The sequence below is a fragment of the Eleginops maclovinus genome, chromosome 14, assembly GCF_036324505.1.
Source record: "Eleginops maclovinus isolate JMC-PN-2008 ecotype Puerto Natales chromosome 14, JC_Emac_rtc_rv5, whole genome shotgun sequence".
Lineage (NCBI taxonomy): Eukaryota > Metazoa > Chordata > Actinopteri > Perciformes > Eleginopidae > Eleginops > Eleginops maclovinus.
Genome location: NC_086362.1, coordinates 9,960,203 through 9,983,558, shown reverse-complemented (window position 1 = coordinate 9,983,558; position 23,356 = coordinate 9,960,203). Strand labels below are relative to the sequence as shown.

Genomic DNA, 23,356 nt, shown 5'->3' with positions numbered 1-23,356 from the left:
AAAAATATGAATTGGATGACCAAACAAGGGTTAAGGATTATGATAAAATATTCATATTCAGACTACATTTAAGCTGCTATTTGAGTTACTTGAGATAATTCCAAGATTGTATCTCTTTCTCACATGCACATTACTGATTTTGATGTGTAAACCCATGAACTCAGTAGCCTATAAGTAGATGGTTCCCGATTCCAAAGATACAGCAAATCTCCTATTGCTAAATCTAACTGTTCTTCAAAATTAGTATTTCACCCATAATTTCTTTTATTTTCTAAATAACACGTGCATAACTCGTTATTGGACACTTTGTGTCTTTGCAGCAATTTGAGCCTTGTCTATAGTAGAGGACTGGGCTCAAATGTTAGAAAAGGAAATTATCAAAAAGGTGGTGGTATATCAAAACATAGCTGACCCAATGGGAAATAATTGACCACTTTGTAGACTTTATCTCATGCTGAATTGGAATTTCTGCAGCAATGTAAAGTCCATTTAAGGATCCAATTAACTCCCCAAGGTTATATCACAGAAGCCAAATTGAACAAGAATCTAACAAAAGAGTTTTCAAAAATTATTTTACCTAAAGTGCCCTTGAGCTTTACCCAAACTGCAGAGGGATAATTTGTTCCTTGCAGTATTGTTGTGTCAGTGGAGAAGGGGTGTATATGTCTTCCTGCTATATATATACTGTATATGTGTTTATGTTTTATATTAACTGAACTATAACACACATCAATGCAAGTGTTGTGACCCAGTTAAGGCCAGCTTTGATATTAAAGAAAAGTAAGAAAGGTACACTGTTGGTTCTCTTCATTCCTTCACTTCTCAATCCAAGAGTGGTCTTAACTGTTTGTATACTGTATGCTGAACAGTATTCATATCATCTAGCCATTTTCTATGGCATTTCAAGACTTAAATCCTCAAAATGATGTCCTTGATCCTTGGTCCTTTTTTAGCTTGTGTCAGCTGTTTGATCACACTGTAAAAACAGTGGTTTTCTGTGAAAGCTTGACAGGGAGTTTGGGATGCCTTGCCCCAAAAGGTCCTGCGTTAAATCAGCATTTTATCTTCCTTCCTCTGATCTGATGCTAAAAAAACATAGCTGAATGGAAATAAATATGTAAGCCTTGCTGGAAAGAAAACATGTCTCGTTTGGGCTTTCACTTTCCCAGTTCTTTCAACTTGTTTACTCATTTCAAAAGCAATTTGAATCCAAAGTAGGGAGGTCCGTACAGTGTTCTTGCCTCAATAGAAACAAAATATCTCCTAAACCCATTAAGGAAGTAAACAAGGGAAGGTAAAGGGAGTAATTTCAGACAGTTTTATAACTGAAGTCTATTGCCAGTAGAAGATTGGGCACTCAATATTTAATATAAGTAGACATTGAGGGGATGCTGTCTCACAAGACATAAAGTATACTCAAATTGTTTCCCAGCTTAGAATACAGTGCCACTCCCTCGAGAATTTTTGTTTTTTCTCCCTTACTGATCTTAGATTACACGTTCGATTAACCTCATCTTCTGTTACACTATCCACCCAACATGCTCTCATTGAATGTTCTTGTGACCTGAATCTAAAAATATAATTTGCTCACTTAGCAGATATGAAGGAATCTTTAATGTTGCAGTGGCCTAACCCTTTTTTTCTCGGAGAGAGTCATGGGATTGTGTCAAGCCGGTCGATAGCTTTCGCCTCCAGCGGCTGAGCAATTAACCAGCAGCAGCAGATGAAGACAAGGGATCATTACGGGGGCTAAGCCCTAACGATCCACTCTGCAAGGGTGTGTGTGTTTGTCTGCTTTCTACCTGTGTTTGTGTATCTCTCCTTTTGTCAGTTAACAAGTAAGTGGTGCTGCCATTGACCCAGAAAATCATCAGACCCTGCTTTGCTTCTTTAACTCCATCGACCCCCATCACTGCACTCCCTCTTTATCCAGTGCAAAGTCAAGGTGGAAATTCATTTAAAATGGCATATTATAAAGTGGCATATCATATCCATTGCAATTTAACATAGCAATGTAGATTTCTGTCTTTTCACCACCTCTGGGAGCTGGACAAACCAGCACCGAGCCTCCACTAAGCCCACAACAGCTTCCTGTCTCCGGGGGTCCTGGCCCTGACTTACCCTCTTAAATCAAGGTTGGCTTTGCTAAATCTGGAGAACAAGAAGTGGAGGAGGATGACTTAGTGGTGTCGGAGAGTCTTCTCAGCTCAACAGAACTATCAATTTTAGCCTCCATTTGAATGAAACAGGATTTTGGTTCTGTAAAGAGGGGCTGAATTGATAAGATTCCCAGTGTTGCATTTTTCTATCTTAGATGCATGAACAAAGGTGCATGATTTTGTTCCCTTTGAATTTTATGCAAATTAATAGTCTAAAAGCCTCAACTGCAAATGCATGCTTGAGCTGCTAATCCAGCGAGCCCAGCAGCCGTGAACTCCAAAGAGCCATTTATAGCAGAAGTAGTCTGTGATCGGATCTGAGTTTCACAATGTCCAGCATCCTATCAGTCACTTTGATGGCTGTGCATTGTGCTGCATGTGAAACACAGGAAGGGTGACGTCAAACCAACACATAAAAAGAGACTTATGTCGAAGAGTTTGTTTCAGGGGGGCGTCCCTGCTGGGGCACTATAATATAAAAGCAAACAAACATGGAAACAGTGTGTGTGGACAAACCCCATATTACATATTTATAATATAACTTCTTTTTTGCCTATTTAAACATATCTATCTTTCTCGGCCTTTGCAAAAGTTAACTTCCAATTTTCAAAAAAAAGAAAATAACATTTTGAAATTAATATATTTAAATGGTTATCACTGAGAATATGACTTTCTCTGTAATGCGACACAGGTGACCATTAACAGCATCAATTATCAAAATGAAATTATCACAGACAATAAAACAAGACGTGAGGTTATCAAAGATTCAACATGGAAATTGAACACACGCACGCACGCACGCACGCACGCACGCACGCACACAGTGATAGTCAGCAAAATGTTAAGCAAGTAATTACACTGAGCTTAGTTTCAAACATGGGCTGAATTGAATATGTGCAGAGCAGTGTGTGACTGTGTGTGTGTGTTTGTGTGTATTACGTGTCAATTGTCATGTAATGACAGCTGGTGAGTCATGCATCGCATCTCACTTTAGTGTAGTCTATACTTCCCTCGATTATTTATTAATTCCTTTCTTTTACATCAGTGAACATAAAAAAAGTATCACATTGTATGTATGTTGTATACGGGACGAAAAGACTGACAGAGGTAAGAAGGAAGGGCAATCGAGGATACACAAACTCTGTGGTTTTACAACATGGTGTGTGTGTGTGTGTGTGTGTGTGTGTGTGTGTGTGTGTGTGTGTGTGTGTGTGTGTGTGTGTGTGTGTGTGTGTGTGTGTGTGTGTGTGTGTGTGTGTGTGTGTGAGAGGCTGGCAGAGACAGCAGAGTGGTTACGAGAGCTGCATCTGAAAGCTGATGCAGTGAGGAAGAGGAGAGGGAGTTCTGAGAATTGCACAGTGATAAATAAAAAGTGAAGAAACACAGACAGGGAGAGAAACTAGGGAGAATGGTACGGTAGGGATCAAAAGGAAGTTTTTCAATCCCTTCATGTGTCGCCCTGGGCTGTAAAACATCTGTTAACGACTCATGAAATTCCCACCAATCTCACACTCTCTCACAATCATCCGGGCTCTGATTTGGTTGCCCCTTTGATCTTCCCCTGCCCTCCTCTCTGCAGACCATTAGCCACACCTTTCGTCGTCTCTGCACCAGCTGTGGAAATATGAGGCGATAAAGCTGATGAGGGTATGTCAAACTGGGGATTCAATCTGGAAGACTCATTTTACATTTCCTTTTTGTGAAGAATTAAATGGCTACTGCTTAATACATTTTCGAAACAAGTCAAAAGTACTTTTAGATATGTTGTCATTATGTTGTTGGATGATGTTGGACGTGATACTTTTGAAATGAAAGTATAATGTAATTGATGCTGCTGGGAAGATTTGGCATACATAATTAGACAGGATTCTAACCAGGCTTTGCAAATACCAATAGATTGGTCTCTAATTAGTCTTAATAGTCAATACATCAAATGAGTGTATGTTCTAAAGGCCATTATATGAAATATAATACTTACAGTATATCTTTACCATATTTAAAGCTTGACCCAACTATTATAGTGCTCTGTAAGGGACCACATGGGCGAAATCATTGTCCTTCTCCTGCCCAATATTTCAGGCTGCCCCCCCCCCCCCCCCCCGTTCCCCATCCATCTCCTGCCTCCTGCACTACAATCCTTCTCCTCCAACTTCTCCTCCTCTGGTATATATCCCCTCTCTGCGTCTCTCTGGCTCTCCACCGCCCTGCTACCTACTACAGTTGCCATGACAGCAAAGGTAATGTCAAGGCAAGAGACCAGCAAACCTGTTTTTAACCTTTGGTGTGTGTCCGTGTGTGTGTGTGTGTGTGTGTGTGTGTGTGTGTGTGTGTGTGTGTGTGTGTGTGTGTGTGTGTGTGTGTGTGTGTGTGTGTGCAGCCACCTGGGGGCAAGAGCACGTGTGTCTGTTTAAGGCACACACATACACACACACACACACACGTGCTCTTGCCCCCAAGTGGCTGCATCTTTTACAGGCTCTGTGTCGTAAACCCAACAGGGTTTTGCTGTAAATCTCTTTTGCCGCCTTTCTCAAGGATAGGGACTGTGGCGGTTGCCTTGGTAACACATATGGATCCTCTACTTCATTGGTTGAAATGTCGCAGGATGTGTCTCGATTGGTTAAAGTGAGTGAGGCTGCAATTCACTAACAACCTCTACTAATACTTCTTGATCTAATTTCGTCCAGATTGTTTTAAAATGAAGACCAATGCATTTGGACAGGTTTGACAGGAGTGCTTCACAACATTCCTTAATATTTTTGATTCAGGTTGAAAACAAATATTTTTTACCTCCAAATGTTGTAAATAAACAGGTATAACATGAACACATGACTTAACATTGCCTTACTTGATACTTGATATGGTAATACCGGAATAGATTGAGATACTTTAAATATGTTGAAGCCAACTCTGATTCTGTCTGAGGGGGACCTGTGGAGTATGGAACTTAAAGCAGACTTTGCATATAATTAGTCCTTCAGATTTTATTTTAACTGAACACAAAAGCAGCTGATTGGTTCCTCCCTGCAGGGTTGTTAATCAGTGCTATGAAAGCTTGCAGACAGCCTCCCACAACACATAACCGCTTACATAGGATATTCAAATGAAGCAGTTCCAAACACATTAAGGGATTACATGTTTTAGAGTTAAAAGAATAGCTAAAGAAAAAAGTGTAAATATTTCACAGTATGTTACACTGACACTTGGTTTGTCCCATGTTGTGCAGAAACTCCCCAAGCGATTGTTTGCTCTCATTAACTAATGTCAGCGTTTTCCCCTCTAACGCCTCCAGCCGTTAACTAATCTTTTTCTCTCTGCTCTCACAAACCTGACTAATGGGCAGCCTTCAGTCCCCACAAAACGGGTCATTAGTGTGTGTGGGTTTTGTATCGAGCATTGAAGCGGATGGTAGATGTTATTGTCCCTTTAGAGTCAATGATCGCGGTTGCTTGGAATATGCACTTCAAAGTGTACAATAATTAGTGTAAATATGGTTTTATGGGTGTGTACTGTGTGTGCAAAGGTATACATTAATGGGTGTTCAATGTTTCAGTGGGTGTGTTTGCTGAACATAAAGGACTCAATAAAACTTGTCTGTGTGTCTGAAGTTAATTTCCATGATGACTCACCCCATCTGTGCCACAGTGCATTAGACAGACAGACAGACAGACAGACAGACAGACAGACAGACAGACAGACAGACAGACAGACAGACAGACAGACAGACAGACAGACAGACAGACAGACAGACAGACAGACAGACAGACAGACAGACAGACAGACAGACAGACAGACAGACAGACAGGCAGGCAGGCAGGCAGGCAGGCAGGCAGGCAGGCAGGCAGGCAGGCAGGCAGACAGACAGACCCTTCTGTGTATTTGTGTTAGTGTGCCTCAGGTTCAGATACAACACTGATAACAGGTTATATAAATACCTCTCTTTCATCTCATCTCAAGCGCAGCCTTGAGGGTTACATAAAATGTTATATATAGATTTCTGAGAATTACTGTACATGTACAAACATAAACAAAACATGTTTTCCAGTAACTCACATGCTTTGGTCAGTAAGACACTGTAAAACAGAGGGGATTTTGATGTTTTATGTGTTAGCACATTATAAAAAGTATTGCTTCAAGCTGACATAACTATTTGATTATGATGGTTTAATGATGTAATGGTGAAAATAAAGAGGAAATTATAGTTATTGCAACAAAAATTAGATAACAAGTAATCATAATGAACATATATTTCAGGCTTTGAATGTTATCAGCCCATTAAATGGCCAATTTCAGTCGTTTTCAGCCTCGCTGATATGGTTTAGAGGGGCCTGCTATGTATTCACAACGTGGCCCCCTGATAAACAAGAAGGCGGTGAGCTATACTGGTATTAGTAATTATGTCGGGAGCAAGAAAGAAATGTATGTGATGTAGTATAAGGGCTGAAAAAGAAGGAGAGTATGGATTGATAGTCCAAACTAAAAATGTACTTGGATTTATTTTAACAAATGTAGCCAATGAAAGCAACGTAGTATCATTTAATTTATTACATGACTGAGGTAATACAACTCTGTGTTATCTTACAGTATGTAAAAAATGTATCTTAAGCTAAAACGTAATGTTTTTATTTCCTCATTCCTCATTTTGAACCTAACACCACTTAAACTGAATCCTTATGAAACTGCACATTAGATATGCACAGGATGGTGGGTGTAGTTTGCCCCTTATGAAGTATGACAGTAATAGTAAAAAGAGCAGAGCCTCTTCATTACATTCCTGTCATTTCATTATCTGAAACGACCCTCAGAAATCCTCCTACACCTCCTGCTAACCCACACTCATCATCGCCGACTCATCTCTCTTTCACCCTTGTTCGACTTTCTCATTCCAGTCTCCCTCTCCTCTACCTCATATCTCAACTTGGCCTTATTTCATCCCTCTCCCCACCTTTCTTCCTTCCTGTCTGACTCTTCTCTCACCTCTTCTTCCCATCTATCCATCCAGCCATCTATCTAACCCTCCTCCACTCCTGTGGTGTCACTTTGAAAACTTTCATCTCCTCATTTCATCTCCTCCCTCTGCAGATTGATCTTTAGTCGACTCACAATCTAATTTGTGGTGTATTTCAGAGACCAGGAGCCATAAAACTGGTGCTAGGAATAATTCTTATTAATATATCGACTTATTTGACCTGACACTCAATCAGAATGCCGTTGAATAATGATGCAATCGGATAGGACTTAAAAAAAAACCTCAATCAAAAAATGTAAACTAACTCCAAACACACATTTCTCCATCTGATAGCTATGATTGACAGTAAAGTTGAATACATTACAATTTATTTTCATTGATTTCCACACTGCACTAACAATGTTTCCTGGCAACCAAATTGCACGTATTAAACTGAAATTCAGGTGTGTTTAAGCGCAATCCAAATTAAGTACATTTATTTTGTGTAGATAAAACTAAATAATAGCTGATAGCAAGACTACACATCTACGAACAGCTGGGCAACCCAGATCAGACTTCATATTTTCTCTTTTAATACCCCTGCGTCTCTAATTCACATAATATCTAGCCCATTACAGCTTTTTCGGTCATTTACAGTGATGCCTCTTTTTATTTGCAGCATAAAAGGAGCCGGGTAATTTGGACTAAGAGACGTTGGTAATGAGAGGCAATAATAAGTACAGAAATATCTCATTTGGTTCGTGTACTCTCCCATAAGATCCCTAATTAGGACAAAGCACCCTCTTCCACACAAATACATGCACACACACATTTAAGGCCTTCTCTGTATTCTAAGCAGAGACACACTGAGTGATTGTATTCGATTCCTGCAGCAACAGATTGACTTGACCTCACAGGGACAGATGTCTAGATCAAGACAAGGCACATATTGATGTACATAAGGGCAAAAATGTGTGCGTGTGTGTGTGTGTGTGTGTGTGTGTGTGTGTGTGTGTGTGAACAGATTGTATTGAGGATGTCAAGGGTCAAGTTCTGCATCACAGAAGTGTCTCGCAGTGCTTTCTGCTGTACTGTGGATGCATTAAACACACCTTTCAGTACTTAGCATGCTAATGTATGCTGTTCCTCTACACACAGTAGTCTCTTCAGCTGCACCAGTTTCCTGAGTCTGAGCTGAAGTGGCTGTAAAATAAGTGTGGAATCTGAAGGATGTGAAGGAGTGTGTCTGAGAGGTTCAGGGCGGCTGAAAGGCTGTCTGCCTATTCAATCAATGAGAAAACAAAAAGCTACACAAATTAAATTAGAGTCACTAAATGGTTGAAAACATAAATAGTTTAGGCATAATCAAATAATCATTTTCTATCAAAAGAGAACCTTGAGGTCTTTTGAAGAATCTTTCTGCGGCACTATCATTATTAGTTTGGGGGAGATATTGCTCTTCTTTTCATTGATTGTCTTTTTTTCTGCACCAGTGTTTCATCTTTTGAATTATGTTTTTCAGAGACAAGCATGAAAGTAGAGTAAACTAGTAGGGAGGAATCGCTTTGATCAATACGTCTGAACAATTTTAAAAGTGGGGGAAAGTGTGTGGTAGATTTGATGCTGGAGGGTTTCATTAGCTCTGAAAATGGCATTTCATGCAGATTGCACACACTAACTCAGTCACTGTTCAGGACACTGTTTAAGACTTCACATAAGAGCATCTTCTAAATGGCTTAATCGTGATTAGTAAGCCAGACGAAATGAGGAATAGGGGGATGGTAGTCATACTGCACATTGCACAGTTGTTTTGTATTGCTTTAAGATGACAGCAGAGGTTTTAAATAGAAAGCCTTCTCAGAGAGCGCTGTCCCAGGTCAAGTCCACTGAGGAAGGGCAGAGTGACATAACATCCCACTTCTCTAGAGGTTTCAGCAGCAAACACATGATGAAACAGAGGAGACTAAAGCAAACACTGGGAGAAGAGGCAGTACAAAGACAGAGGTTACAATTCTTAGTTTAATCTCTATTTTTAGGAAAGGAATAAAAAAGCAATCGTGCTGAGCCAGCTGCCCTTCCTCACTGAACCACTTAGCCGATATTAAATTCAGACTCGATGACTACATCCTCGAGCACTTAGCCACTCAGCACTTATTACATCATCAGACGTGGACATGGGCCCAGTGATGTCATCCCTCAGGATGCTGAGGTCAGGACGCCAATCCATAACCAGATTATGTTTGTGGTGTTATAATATTAAAACAGCATTTTACCTTAGAACAATCTTATGAGTGATTTCCGGGAAATGGAGCTGTTGGATGTGACGTTGCGTCTAATGGTATTCAGGTATTTGCAACAAACACACACACCCACGTGCTTGTGAAATAAATACTTCAAACTCTGTTTTCTTTCTCAGAACTTGCCATATTTTATAGTAAGGTACATACATTTGCATTTCACCTGTCTTTGTGCTCACAGTAAGGGGGACAAAACACCTACAGTAAACATTATGTGGCTTACATTTCTGTAGAGCTAACACACATGCACACACGCACACACACTCGCACGCACACACACTCGTACACACACACACACACACACACACACACAGCCAACTGTCCCCAGTGCACTCGGTCTTTTCTAATCTTTTTTCTCGAACCACCTAATTTAGGCTGTCTTGTACTCAATATGTAATCATATATGCAATACCACTTATACTTACAAAACATGTCCAACAAATCAACCATAAGAGTACAAAACAAGAACATAAATAAAACCAATCTACATCTTTATGAAGAAAACATTTTCATTATAAAATAAACTTTTAATAATCCACATTTTTTACAGCGTTGTCAGATGTGGTTCATTCTGGTTTTCATACGATGAACTAGGTTACTATTTATAGGAGGAATAGCCAAAGAAAGAGAAGAAGAAGAACAAAAAGAAAAGAAGAAGAGATAAAGAAGAAGAGTAATTGCGACATTTAAGACATTCTGCACTGCACACTGTTACCTTGACAATTGATTGTTGCCATGGAGATAATGTTGCATGTTACCAGGTGATTTTCTGGGACAGTCTTTGGGTTCATTTAAAGCTACAGGGTTCCCTTTGTCATGGCCCGCCCTCCCCGCCGAACCCCGATAACTTCAAAGTGAATGATTGATTGAATGATGACATCACTTCAAATGACCCCCTTCCACCCCAACAACATCAAAGCCCCTCCCCTTGTTTCCCACCCGCCCCCACTGAAAGTCCAATGTGTTTAATTCCGCCCATCCTCAATCCATCCCTCTCGTGGTTGGACCAGATCAAATACCAACCCCCTTCTAATCCTCCGACAAACCGTGCCATTTGGCGATCTGGCGGCGCGGGTGCTCGCAGATCTCCCTCCAGTGCTCGCCAGACGTGCCCGCCACCGATGTGCCCAGCACCACACGTCCCAGGACGGTGTTGGGGCAGCGGGAGTTGCCCATGTCTGAGTCCATCAGCAGCAGCTCCACGCTGGTGTCCCTCAGGCCCTCTTCGGAGGGCAGATCAAAGACAAAGAGCTCGTTGAAGACCGGGTTAGGGGAACACTTCTTCACGTGGGTCTTCTTCTTACACACACGCTTCTTGCCGTTGTACATGTTCACCTTGACGTACGGATCTAGAGAAGGACAATGATCAAAGTAAGGTCAAAAGCAAAAAAAAAGGGCTTGGTGACTATCCCTGCAGCGGTTCTAGAGTGGCATATTATTCCTAAGCCCGATCAATACGGCGATCGATGGAGCGGAAATGATGGATGTTCGTGATGAGGACAAAAGAGGCTGAGTAAACACTTGGTGTGCGTATGTGTGTGTGTGCTTGTCACTAAAGTGCTCTCTATCACATCCTGATCAGATTACTTCAGTGCGGTGGCGGTGTCATAATGGAAACTATCACTGCATCCAAAGTAGTCTGGGCTGCTTGGCAGGAAAAGGAGAGTGATTTCGTTTTATCTGTTCATGGTTATGTGGAGGAGGGTGAGGCACAAATGCATTTGTGGATGGCATTTGATATGTTTCTCTACATGTGTTTGTACCTGTAGGTCCATTGTTTTCAGTCTTGGGCAGGTGGCGAGCTTTGAGGACGACCACAGTCAGAGTGTTGGTGGTGGACTGGTAGCACAGGGAGAGAAGCAGCTCCCCTCGACCTGAGGACTTCTGTGGAGAGACAGAGTAGGGGTTCATAAATGCCATCATCCTGTATGTACATCTTTCTTTCCTTCAAGTTTAACAAAGGAAAAATATCCAAAGATTTCATATAGTCATGCATTATATGATGTAACTATTAGCAAATCTATGTATTAATCCTAAAAATAAGTTACTTAGCTATTATCAACAATGATGTGGTGAAACCTGCCTCCACAAATTGTGCCAGATTAAATGGCTGTCGACTTAATAAGCACACCTGCTCATACGGTGTGTTCTCAAGTCACAACTTGCAAAAATGTGTGACTGAGAAGCTCCCTGTTCTGTACTCGACTTGCGATACACACACATCATGTCTGTGTCCACTCCCAGGAGAGTTGGCGCCTCGGATGCTGTGATCACACCTAACGCGATGTCATGCCTCGGCTCATGGTTTCCATGGCAAAGAGAAGTAGTACGAAGATAAAGACAACTTCCAGCACAAACATGATGTTTAAGTCTCTGAAAGTGTGTCGCAGATTTACCGTTCCTCTAGGGAGATTTATTAGACAAGAAAAAAATATATCCTGTATTCCTTTTTATCATTCTCTACGGGGACAAAAGGGCGATGGCTACACTGTTTGAGACGCGCTGTATCGATTCTCTGAACCCCTGTATTCTCACACACACACACACACACACACACACACACACACACACACACACACACACACACACGAAGCAGTGATGCAAAATCTATGCCACTCACACAAAGAGAGCCACCACCCTAGCAAAGGGCTGCTTCTAATCAGAGAGACAAAGTAGACGGCTCTAAATGAGAGGATTCAGCCAAAATGTGTCACACACATTGTTGCCATGGACATATTTAATACTGGATGTGATATTTGTGAACTGTTCTGTTTAGGCACTCTGAAAAGACCAACAAATGTTGTTTCCACTTTTATGTTAGGTGGCTTTTTCTAACGCACTTAAAAAAGTTCCAGGATGCTGTCTTTATATAAAGAAACATTTACATTCCAACAACTACGGTTTTCTTTTCACTAGTCAAAATTCAAATACAAAAACATCCAGAAGAGCACTGCAAAACATATGCTGGATCCGTAAACACATTTTCTGTGGATTGCACTAAAAAGCGTTCGGGCACAGCAGACCCCTCCCTGCAGCAGAGCTTTGTTAGACACGTCTCTCCTGGGACCCAAATGAGAAATGGAACTGAAAAAGCAATGCGTCTCAGCCTGGAGAGAGCCAGCAGAACATCTTTTGAGAAATATAATCCACTTGATGATAAAATTGCAGAAGGGAGCTCTGCTCAGGGGGGTTTTATTATTTCTCAGTATCTGAATTCCCGGCACTTCTCTGGAGCGCTACATCCTTTCAGAGATCTTTGAAGATATTACACATGAACATATCCTCTCCCACCTAGGCACAGTGCTTCCATTAAAGCAGAGCCCACAGTTCTATAATTACATTGATATCATCTCACATTCCACCTGTAATGGACGAATCCTCATGTACAGCCAAACCATCTGCTGTATCCCAGACCACAGACAGATAGGGATAGAGATATCATCTTACAGCAGTTTAAATTCACCTGGATGTAATGCAGCCAACCCTGCTGTTATTATCCAAGTTTAGCCCAATGCATTTCTGGGAAATATACCCATTTTTTGTCACAGTTGTCTCCATCTCACATTGCATAAATGGCTGTGATACCACAGTAAATGACATTTCTCTAAAAGGAAAGTGTATGACTGGAAAAGTACATTTGTGGTCCTTACAGTTGCCAGGAACAGCCAATCTGCAGTAGCAAGTATATTGACCACCATCCCCTAGATCCATAAGGGTGTGGTGTAGATATCACTCCATCCAATACACCACTGGGATTGTAAAAATGTCCCTGTCACTGTCCCCTACTTTCTTTTTTTCTGTGTGTTTGATTGACAAACAGATCTTCTCTGAAGAAAATATAAATTAGCCATATTTTGTGTTACTGAAAGCAAGGTTAAATTCAAATTTTGGGTCCTTTAGAATTTGTTTAACTCAATGAAGGGGATAATAACCTGAAGCTGAATGGGTTGAGACAAAAAAAAAAGAACAATAAAGACTTTCATAAATCCAAACTCACAACAGTTCATTTAAGAACAACAACAGACCTCAGCATCAGCTGTCAAATCCATATTGGTGCAACAGATCTCATCTCCTCATCACATGGGATGCATTTCTTAACCCCCATTTGCTTCATTCAACAACAACAGATAACTTAACTAGTGACTGATACAATGTGTGTGAACTGCTACAACGCATTTGCAAAATGCCATTAGAGCTAAATGAACACTTGAAAGCAGTATGAAACAATTCACCCGGGTTCGTGATAACAAATCATTCAATTTAAATGACAAATTGGATTTAAGGACAATTATGTACAGATTTTTGCACTGATTCATATTGGCAATTTGGTAGCACAAGGGCAGTTTTGTAATTTGCTATATAAAATAAATATGCTTGCATGTCTAAAATCATTTAAAACACAATGTGTCATTAATTTGATCCCAAATAATCTGCCTAAAAAACGTATATGATAAAATAATCAAATTAAAAGGTTAAAACTCCGGAAAATTGTTTGAGATCTTACCTTGAGATTTTTCTTGATGATCTCCCGGCTCATCAGGACGCGCCCCTCGGATAAGTCGATCCCAGACAAGGGTACGAGGGTCTCTCCGATGACCTCATCACGGGAGAACCTATCAAAGCTCAGCACCATGAAGTGGAGGGCCAAATCTGACACTCGGGCCAGCGGGATCCCATAGAAGCTAAAGGTCTCATCAAAGGCGGGGTCCAGCGTCTTCCTCAGGACCCTGGTCTTCACCCGGTGCTTTTTCTCAGGCAGCAGGGTCAGCTTGATGTAAGGGTCAGAGGTCAGGGACTGCTCATCAGTCGGGGTCAGGCCATGGGCTTCCTGCAGCAAAAAGTCATCAATCAGTCAATGAAGCTATATTGATCAGAAAAACAACACCTAATCAGGAACACACACAGTACCTTGATATGGACGATGAAGGCCTTCTTCTCCGGCTGGTATTCCAGGGAGAAGTGGAGGGTCCCCAGCCCAGCATCCCTCTCCTCTCCATGGGGCTTGTCCACAGCCGGGGTGGGCGCCTGGCTGGAGAGGGTGCTGGATGGTGAGGGAATGTCACGGTGGTCCGTCACACCAGGTTGTGTGAACCCAGCATGGGGAGAGGGCAGCTCCAGGTCCGGGGAGCTGCGCACCTTCTGGTGGTGGTGATGAAATGGTTTTGTGGTGAAGTTTCCATTCAGGTCCCTTTTCTCCAGATCCAGATGCAGTTCCGGCTTCGATCCATTTGGACTGGAGGCCAGTTTACCGGTGCCGGTGGGATTCAATGTGGTGGCAGTGTGGCAGTTCCCATTAACATCAGTTTTACTGGTGTCGTTATTCGAGGTGGCGGCAGCCGCAGCAAACTTCTTCTTACCGCTGAGGCTCTCCGGGTAGATGTCGACCCCTTTGAGCATGTGCACAAACTTATAAGGAGGTGTCTTCTGGGATTTGGTGTTTTTACGCTGGCAGCAGATCCATGCAAAGGCTGACACAGTGAAGACAAGGCCGAAGACACTCACCACAGCAACACCTACTGGCACTGCCACTGTGGAGGAGGATGTAGAGAGTCCAGGGGGGGAAGGAGAAATATTTCATTGGTTAGAAATGTCTATCCACACACTGTGAAGCAAGCCACAGTAAAACAACAGTTCACCTCAACAGATTTTATTGTTGCACTGAGGCAACTGGTTCCATTTTGTGACTGACGCAGGCTGCAGTTTTGAGTCAGATGGAGATGAAAACAACACAATCTGTTGGTGATTGTTCATATTCCATATCTGGCTGGAGTACATCAACAGGAAACCTTTGGTATATATCTGCTGAGAAAACTATCTAATGACATGTCTTGATGTCAGGCTTATAAACATGGCTGGAATAGAAAGTTACAAGACCTCTATTACGGCACAAAATAGAGAGGAAAAAGGCTCAAATATCATTGTATATTTATTATGATAAGCCAGTCCATTTTGTTGACTGACGATGAGACCTCTAATGGAAGACATCTGGAAAATTCTGGCCGATAAAGAGAACAGATACAGGCTTATGTATTACGGCAAATCTAATTTTATATTACATTTATTTTGGGCAAAGCATCATGGATCACCGTGATATCCCATTTGCAAGTATTGTGTTCAGTGCCGACATTCGTAATAGGCCCTGTGTTATATTTATTTAAATTTCTCATACCAGAAAAGGATCATTTTATTTAACTCAATGAGAATACGGCCACATCCCCTTCAACAGAAGTGCTACTTTAAGGTCAGAATTAATTTTAATGGTACTTTTGTCTGCTTTACTGCCACTAAGACGTTACTATGGAGACAAATTACTGGGATATTTGCCACTCAATGCTTGTGTCTTTTGTTTTGTGGTGTTGAACGGTGACTCAACAGCAATCATGCTGCCTTCTCATGCAGTTAGTTAATAGGTCAATTTCAATAGAGGAAAAGTGCAGCATTTCCTGCAGTCAAGAGGGCAGCCAGTGGAAAAGCACTCAGGTTAACACCCATTCAAAGAGACACAGAGAGAGGGGTGGGGGGGAGATCACGCTGGTAGTTGTGACTTTTTTAACTGGAATGATATGCACTGTAGTTAACTCGCATTAGATTATGGGTTATTAATTCTGAGGCTGAAATTGTAATGCTAACACTAAAAAACAATGTGTTTTTGTACAGGAATTTACAGGTTAACAATGACATATCCCAACAGTTTCACTTCCTTGCTGCCATTTCTGATCATATAGGCCTGTAAGTAATTCATAATTGTTGTATCATTCTATGGAAATGATGCCTATATACTAATTATTCTGTGATAGTTGCAGGCATAGTATCCATCTAGTGGATTAGCAACCAAAAGGGACTGCATCTTAATAGGGAGGGATAGTAAGCTCATGTCAGTACACAGCACATGATTTCTCCTGTCATTAATATTTCACCCCAACATCCTGGGTGGAGTTGTTTTCAGGGCAACAACAACAGACAGATGGATGGAGCCACGGGAGGGAGCAGCTGAACCGAGGGGAAATAAAGGCTTTACAGGCTCCACCTGTGCTGTAGTAACACCATTTTCTAATATTAATATCGTAAAAGAAGTCACCCACACCCAATGGGCTGTTTCTCCAAATAATTAGCTGTCGCCTTTAAGCTAGCTGCAAAATGGAGGTTATTCATAAACACGTAATTGTATCGAGTTGGGCAACACACTGGACAAAGCCGTTCACTTTCGCTCTACTAAATGAATTACATTTTACTGCTGTCAGATACATGTATCATTGTTATTTTCTTTAAATAATGTAATGTGATAAAATATCGCAATAATACGGCTAGCTATTACATTTGAGTCACGCAGAACGACTAATAACTCTACGAAGATTTAGAAGCACGAGGCTACAATTAGCAGCCTCACACATTTGAGGTTAATAAAAGCGACTCACCGAGCTGAGCCCCTTCCTCCACCATTGGAGCCATGTTCGCTGTCCGAAGTGCTGAAGCTCTCCTCCCACTTACTTCTCTCCCGGTGACGCTGTGCAGTGTATCTCCACACGGTCTCTGCTTTGATTGTGTTTAAAAATGCAGAAGGTTTCGTACGGCGTCAATTATTGAAGAAACGGCAGTGGTTGCTTTCCCAGAGAGAAGGATGGAGGGATGCTGTGTTCCTCGCACTGCTGCTGCTGTTACTCTGTGGTGCGTGAGTCTCAGAGGCGGCAACACCCCGTTTCTCTCCCTCCCTCTCTCCCTTCCTCCCTCCCTATCTCCCCCCTCCCCACCGGTAACGCTGAGCTCACCGGTGCTGACGCAGTAGTGACGGAGGCTGCCCGTGAAAGCAGGACCCCCGGAGTAGCAGCACCACCATTTATGTCAATCGCCCTGATTGATTGTTAGGAAGTGAACGGTCTTAGTCTGTATATCTCTCCTCCGTGTGTGTGTGTGTGTGTGTGTGTGTGTGTGTGTGTGTGTGTGTGTGTGTGTGTGTGTGTGTGTGTGTGTGTGTGTGTGTGTGTGTGTGTGTGTGTGTGTTACATCTATGGAAGTGGTCATTTGGCAGATTTCTTTGCACTGATGTTTTTTCTCTGATATATGCTGATATTAATGAGGGTAACAGGTTTACTATTACCACCTTATTTAATAGTCTTCAGTGTTTATGATAAATACTGTTTACAGTCAAATGAATAATGCACCTTTTTTAAATATTGCACAAAAAAAGTAATCAGACTCAAAGTCAATAAGGTGAAACCCTCATGGGTCTAACTGTGATGAAAAAGTAAAACTAATGTGGTTACATATTTGGAAAAAGAGATCACACAAGTCAAAGTGTTCTGTAAATGCAGTTCCCCAGAAGACATGTTGACTTGTTCCGGGGGAAAAGAAACAGGTGTGATAATAACAGAGACATCCTTAGAGTTATTAGATAGTGTTATAATCATTGTGTTTTCTAACTGTGTCAAGGGAAAATGTGTGCTGTGAGAAAGGCCTCAAGTCCACAGCTTTAACATCTGATATTATCAAATACTGACCCCTGGTGTTCATTTCCCCTGACTGCAACAAAGGTCCAAAACAGTGATGGTCACTCAACAAATAATGACTCTGCTTCTACATCAAGCTTTGTTTGTTTAACCATTTGCTCTCTGCTATAGTGCAACACATGTGTCCTGAGACCTAATCCAAACTGTTCTATAAGGCCAATCAACCTGTGAAGCCAGAATCATATTTGTCCTACGTTCAGTGTTGTTGCACAAAACAATACTTGTTTGTAATACCTCTTTGTGTACAGTTTTGTATTCACACTAATATTGAAACCCTCATATATCATTTATGAGTAAGTAAAACTTAAAAGGGTGTGTCAGGGAGATACCGAGGTAACCTGTCTTGCTTGGAATGAATCACAACACATACCTGCAGATACAAACGCCAGGGGGGGGGGGACAGCAAGAGCATTTATTTGAAATGGTTAAGTTACTGTAATAGAACTGACAGTATCTCATGACTTGAAATAAAAAGGTTATTCCAACAACTTTCCATGTCTAGTGTACATATTGTGTGGTATCCTTTATTTTGACCTGGTTTTGTAAAATGCTGCCTAAGCACTTTTCGTTCCTCTGTTTTTTGTAATTCTTTTTTGTAGTTTGTATCTGAAGTGAAACTGTCTTATATTAATTCTGTTAAAGTAAAACTAAAATGAGAGAGTCATGTGGAAAACAAAGGACTTTCCGCCATAGACAAGTATAACGCTGGTGTATTCCTGTGAGTTGAAGCTCCTAAATACTCTTTCTAGGAAAGGCAAACTTAAGAGACAGCATGACATAGAAGAAATACCAAGGAGTGCATGCAACAAACCAACAAATAACAAATAGCCAAACTGCATCAGAGCACAGGGGGCGAGGTCACAGGAAGGAGTGTATAAAACATTTGGAGGTGAGGCATCACATCATCCCCCTCCATCCATCACCGGTACAGACGCTCTCCTTCACTCATCACAGGTGAGATCAGAACATATAATGCCTCTAAATATTTGGACATTGCTCCATTGTCTCTAATAGTTTAAATTACAGCAGAGATGGCAGCAGCAGTTTCCTCCAGAAGCAGAGGAGCAGCGGGGGGGATGTTCTTCCTCTTCACTCTGCTGTGTCTGGTTTGCATCGCAGCTTCACTGGTGGATAAGAACGACCTGGTAAATAAATAGTGACTTAACTTCTATATATAAGAGCTGCTGTCATGCTTCTATGTTCCCAAATGTAACTGATTGTTTTTATGATGGATTCTTCAGGAAAAGCTCAAGGAAAGGCTTCAGAAAGATGAACAAGACCTGGACAACTTGAAGGTGAGTCCACGGGTCACATCAATTCTTTGGAGTAACTTCAGTGATGGAAAACTGACAGGATGACAGACATTGGCGACCTTGTGCACTACAGTGGACACAACACAGCAAATAGATTCGATGCCATCTCATGACGTCTGTTTTCTTCCCACATTAGGCTCAAAGGGACAGCTTTTCAGTGTTCACTAATGCATATTGGAGACTCTTGACCCAATGATGGTGTTTATGAGGAAAACAGGGCAGGATCACATGAATACATTGCATTAGCGGAGGGATTTCTAAAGAGCACTGAGGACTTCATGGAGGAAGCCCGGCCTCTCATAAAAAGGGATTATGAGGAGTTAGATGCTAGGATTTTGGAGCTCGAACTGAAACTCAGAGCAATGAAGATATTAGTCCAAGCCCTGGAGGAGCACCAGGCTGAATTGTAACCTCCCTGTCAATCAGTGCCTCCATCTCTGATACTGCATCAATGTATCTGTGAGGTTTCTATTTCTTACTGAGCTGCTTCATCTTTATATCATAATGCACTGGCTTTAAAATCATTCATTTATTTCATGACAAAAATGTTATTGGGGAAGGACCTGTGTTGACCTGCAACTGTAAATGAATACATGTACTGTTCAAATAATCAATGTTGCTGCTCAAAATAATAAAAACACTGTTTGTATAACATGTCTTTGTACAGTGTTTCTTTCCTGTCAATCAATCAAAGTTTATTTATATCGCCCAACATCACACATGTTACTTTTGTCTCAGTGGACTTTACAGTTTGTGCAGAATATCAATACAACATCTCTCAATGGCTGCAGGAAGTTATGAATTTCCTAAAATGAGAAAAGATCAGGAAACTCAGAGATGTGGCAGCCGTTCATATCATATTTTAAATCCCTGAAAGTCTTACCCCCTGACTAAGTCTATATGTTCCCCCTTTAGTTATATTTTCTTTTCTTTTATGATGTCTTTGTTTGTGTCGTTTTTTCTTCTTTGTCAAGTTACGTTTTTTCAGGATGTGTGAAAGATACAATGCTGTGACCGATTTTCCAGTTCTTGGGAAGGTGGGGGGGTTTGAATGGTCTGTTGAATTTGCACTCTTTAATAAATATATTTCAAAAAAAGAAGTAGTAAGGAGAGCATCAGATCAGACCACAGCAAAGGCAGGGCCACGACTCAGGATCCCGGCGTAGACAAGCACCAACAAGAAATGTGTTCTATGTGGAAAAAATCTGCTCAAATCATCCGTGTTTTAACCTGCATTTAAAATCACTTCTGTCCGTTTGATTCTTGTATGTACAATACCTAATGTTGGTATTTTTAAGGGAAGTCAAAATGTGCGCTGGGAGAAAGGTCACTGCCAACAGGTGTAACACATATCCAATACTGCCTCCTGGTGTTCATAGCAGTATGCAAAACTACAGAGGGTGTGTCAGGTGGATACAAGGAATGAATGGAAAGATCAGGACTTTTGATACAGATGTTTTCTGTAGCACTGGTTAAATATCTTTTTTAACATTAACCAATGTTCCATTGATTCTAAGACTTGTTGCACGCCTCTCTTAAAAATAGATTTAGAAAACTGGTGTTCATTTCCCCTGACTGCAACAAAGGTCCAAAACAGTGATGGTCACTCAACAAATAATGACTCTGCTTCTACATCAAGCTTTGTTTGTTTAACCATTTGCTCTCTGCTATAGTGCAACACATGTGTCCTGAGACCTAATCCAAACTGTTCTATAAGGCCAATCAACCTGTGAAGCCAGAATCATATTTGTCCTACGTTCAGTGTTGTTGCACAAAACAATACTTGTTTGTAATACCTCTTTGTGTACAGTTTTGTATTCACACTAATATTGAAACCCTCATATATCATTTATGAGTAAGTAAAACTTAAAAGGGTGTGTCAGGGAGATACCGAGGTAACCTGTCTTGCTTGGAATCACAACACATACCTGCAGATACAAACGCCAGGGGGGGTGGTGGCAGCGAGAGCATTTATTTGAAATGGTTAAGTTCCTGTAATAGAACTGACAGTATCTCATGACTTGAAATAAAAAGGTTATTCCAACAACTTTCCATGTCTAGTGTACATATTGTGTGGTATCCTTTATTTTGACCTGGTTTTGTAAAATGCTGCCTAAGCACTTTTCGTTCCTCTGTTTTTTGTAATTCTTTTTTGTAGTTTGTATCTGAAGTGAAACTGTCTTATATTAATTCTGTTAAAGTAAAACTAAAATGAGAGAGTCATGTGGAAAACAAAGGACTTTCCGCCATAGACAAGTATAACGCTGGTGTATTCCTGTGAGTTGAAGCTCCTAAATACTCTTTCTAGGAAAGGCAAACTAAAGAGACAGCATGACATAGAAGAAATACCAAGGAGTGCATGCAACAAACCAACAAATAACAAATAGCCAAACTGCATCAGAGCACAGGGGGCGAGGTCACAGGAAGGAGTGTATAAAACATTTGGAGGTGAGGCATCACATCATCCCCCTCCATCCATCACCGGTACAGACGCTCTCCTTCACTCATCACAGGTGAGATCAGAACATATAATGCCTCTAAATATTTGGACATTGCTCCATTGTCTCTAATAGTTTAAATTACAGCAGAGATGGCAGCAGCAGTTTCCTCCAGAAGCAGAGGAGCAGCGGGGGGGATGTTCTTCCTCTTCACTCTGCTGTGTCTGGTTTGCATCGCAGCTTCACTGGTGGATAAGAACGACCTGGTAAATAAATAGTGACTTAACTTCTATATATAAGAGCTGCTGTCATGCTTCTATGTTCCCAAATGTAACTGATTGTTTTTATGATGGATTCTTCAGGAAAAGCTCAAGGAAAGCCTTCAGAAAGATGAACAAGACCTGGACAACTTGAAGGTGAGTCCACGGGTCACATCAATTCTTTGGAGTAACTTCAGTGATGGAAAACTGACAGGATGACAGACATTGGCGACCTTGTGCACTACAGTGGACACAACACAGCAAATAGATTCGATGCCATCTCATGACGTCTGTTTTCTTCCCACATTAGGCTCAAAGGGACAGCTTTTCAGTGTTCACTAATGCATATTGGAGACTCCTTGACCCAATGATGGTGTTTATGAGGAAAACAGGGGCAGGATCACATGAATACATTGCATTAGCGGAGGGATTTCTAAAGAGCACTGAGGACTTCATGGAGGAAGCCCGGCCTCTCATAAAAAGGGATTATGAGGAGTTAGATGCTAGGATTTTGGAGCTTGAACTGACACTGAGAGCAATGAAGATATTAGTCCAAGCCCTGGAGGAGCACCAGGCTGAATTGTAACCTCCCTGTCAATCAGTGCCTCCATCTCTGATACTGCATCAATGTATCTGTGAGGTTTCTATTTCTTACTGAGCTGCTTCATCTTTATATCATAATGCACTGGCTTTAAAATCATTCATTTATTTCATGACAAAAAGGTTATTGGGGAAGGACCTGTGTTGACCTGCAACTGTAAATGAATACATGTACTGTTCAAATAATCAATGTTGCTGCTCAAAATAATAAAAACACTGTTTGTATAACATGTCTTTGTACAGTGTTTCTTTCCTGTCAATCAATCAAAGTTTATTTATATCGCCCAACATCACACATGTTACTTTTGTCTCAGTGGACTTTACAGTTTGTGCAGAATATCAATACAACATCTCTCAATGGCTGCAGGAAGTTATGAATTTCCTAAAATGAGAAAAGATCAGGAAACTCAGAGATGTGGCAGCCGTTCATATCATATTTTAAATCCCTGAAAGTCTTACCCCCTGACTAAGTCTATATGTTCCCCCTTTAGTTATATTTTCTTTTCTTTTATGATGTCTTTGTTTGTGTCGTTTTTTCTTCTTTGTCAAGTTACGTTTTTTCAGGGTGTGTGAAAGATACAATGCTGTGACCGATTGTCCAGTTCTTGGGAAGGTGGGGGGGTTTGAATGGTCTGTTGAATTTGCACTCTTTAATAAATATATTTCAAAAAAAGAAGTAGTAAGGAGAGCATCAGATCAGACCACAGCAAAGGCAGGGCCACGACTCAGGATCCCGGCGTAGACAAGCACCAACAAGAAATGTGTTCTATGTGGAAAAAATCTGCTCAAATCATCCGTGTTTTAACCTGCATTTAAAATCACTTCTGTCCGTTTGAT

At 41.2% G+C, this 23,356-nt stretch overlaps 1 protein-coding gene and 2 long non-coding RNA genes across 4 annotated transcripts; 2 read left to right on the top strand and 1 right to left on the bottom strand.

Annotated features, from left to right (window-relative positions):
- Window positions 1-10,340: 10,340 nt before the first annotated feature.
- syt4 (synaptotagmin IV) lies at window positions 10,341-17,106 on the bottom strand. Its single transcript, XM_063900767.1, has 5 exons — window positions 16,820-17,106; window positions 14,313-14,932; window positions 13,909-14,232; window positions 11,168-11,288; window positions 10,341-10,753 (listed from the first exon to the last, which is right to left on the bottom strand). The coding sequence occupies exons 1-5, from the start codon at window positions 16,851-16,853 to the stop codon at window positions 10,434-10,436; spliced, it is 1,419 nt and encodes a 472-aa protein (XP_063756837.1). The 5' UTR covers window positions 16,854-17,106; the 3' UTR covers window positions 10,341-10,433.
- Window positions 17,107-18,670: 1,564 nt separating this feature from the next.
- LOC134875994 (uncharacterized) lies at window positions 18,671-19,875 on the top strand. Its single transcript, XR_010167313.1, has 4 exons — window positions 18,671-18,862; window positions 18,935-19,053; window positions 19,150-19,203; window positions 19,358-19,875. It is a non-coding gene; the product is annotated as an uncharacterized LOC134875994 (long non-coding RNA).
- A 1,667-nt stretch (window positions 19,876-21,542) lies between these two features.
- On the top strand, window positions 21,543-22,749 carry LOC134875740 (uncharacterized). Of its 2 annotated transcripts, none has more exons than XR_010167272.1 (4): window positions 21,543-21,734; window positions 21,807-21,925; window positions 22,022-22,075; window positions 22,230-22,749. It is a non-coding gene; the product is annotated as an uncharacterized LOC134875740 (long non-coding RNA). The 2 variants fall into 2 exon arrangements; XR_010167273.1 differs by having other exon boundaries at window positions 21,567-21,734; window positions 21,810-21,925.
- The last annotated feature ends 607 nt before the right edge of the window (window positions 22,750-23,356 follow it).

Excerpts from the sequence above, each read along its gene's own strand:
- syt4 (XM_063900767.1), bottom strand. The coding sequence starts at position 16,853 with ATGGCTCCAATGGTGGAGGAAGGGGCTCAGCTCG. Across the intron at positions 14,233-14,312 it reads CCTTCATCGTCCATATCAAG|GAAGCCCATGGCCTGACCCC; the intron begins GTACTGTGTGTG and ends TTTTTGCTGCAG. Across the intron at positions 10,754-11,167 it reads TGAAAACAATGGACCTACAG|ATCCGTACGTCAAGGTGAAC; the intron begins GTACAAACACAT and ends GTCCTTCTCTAG.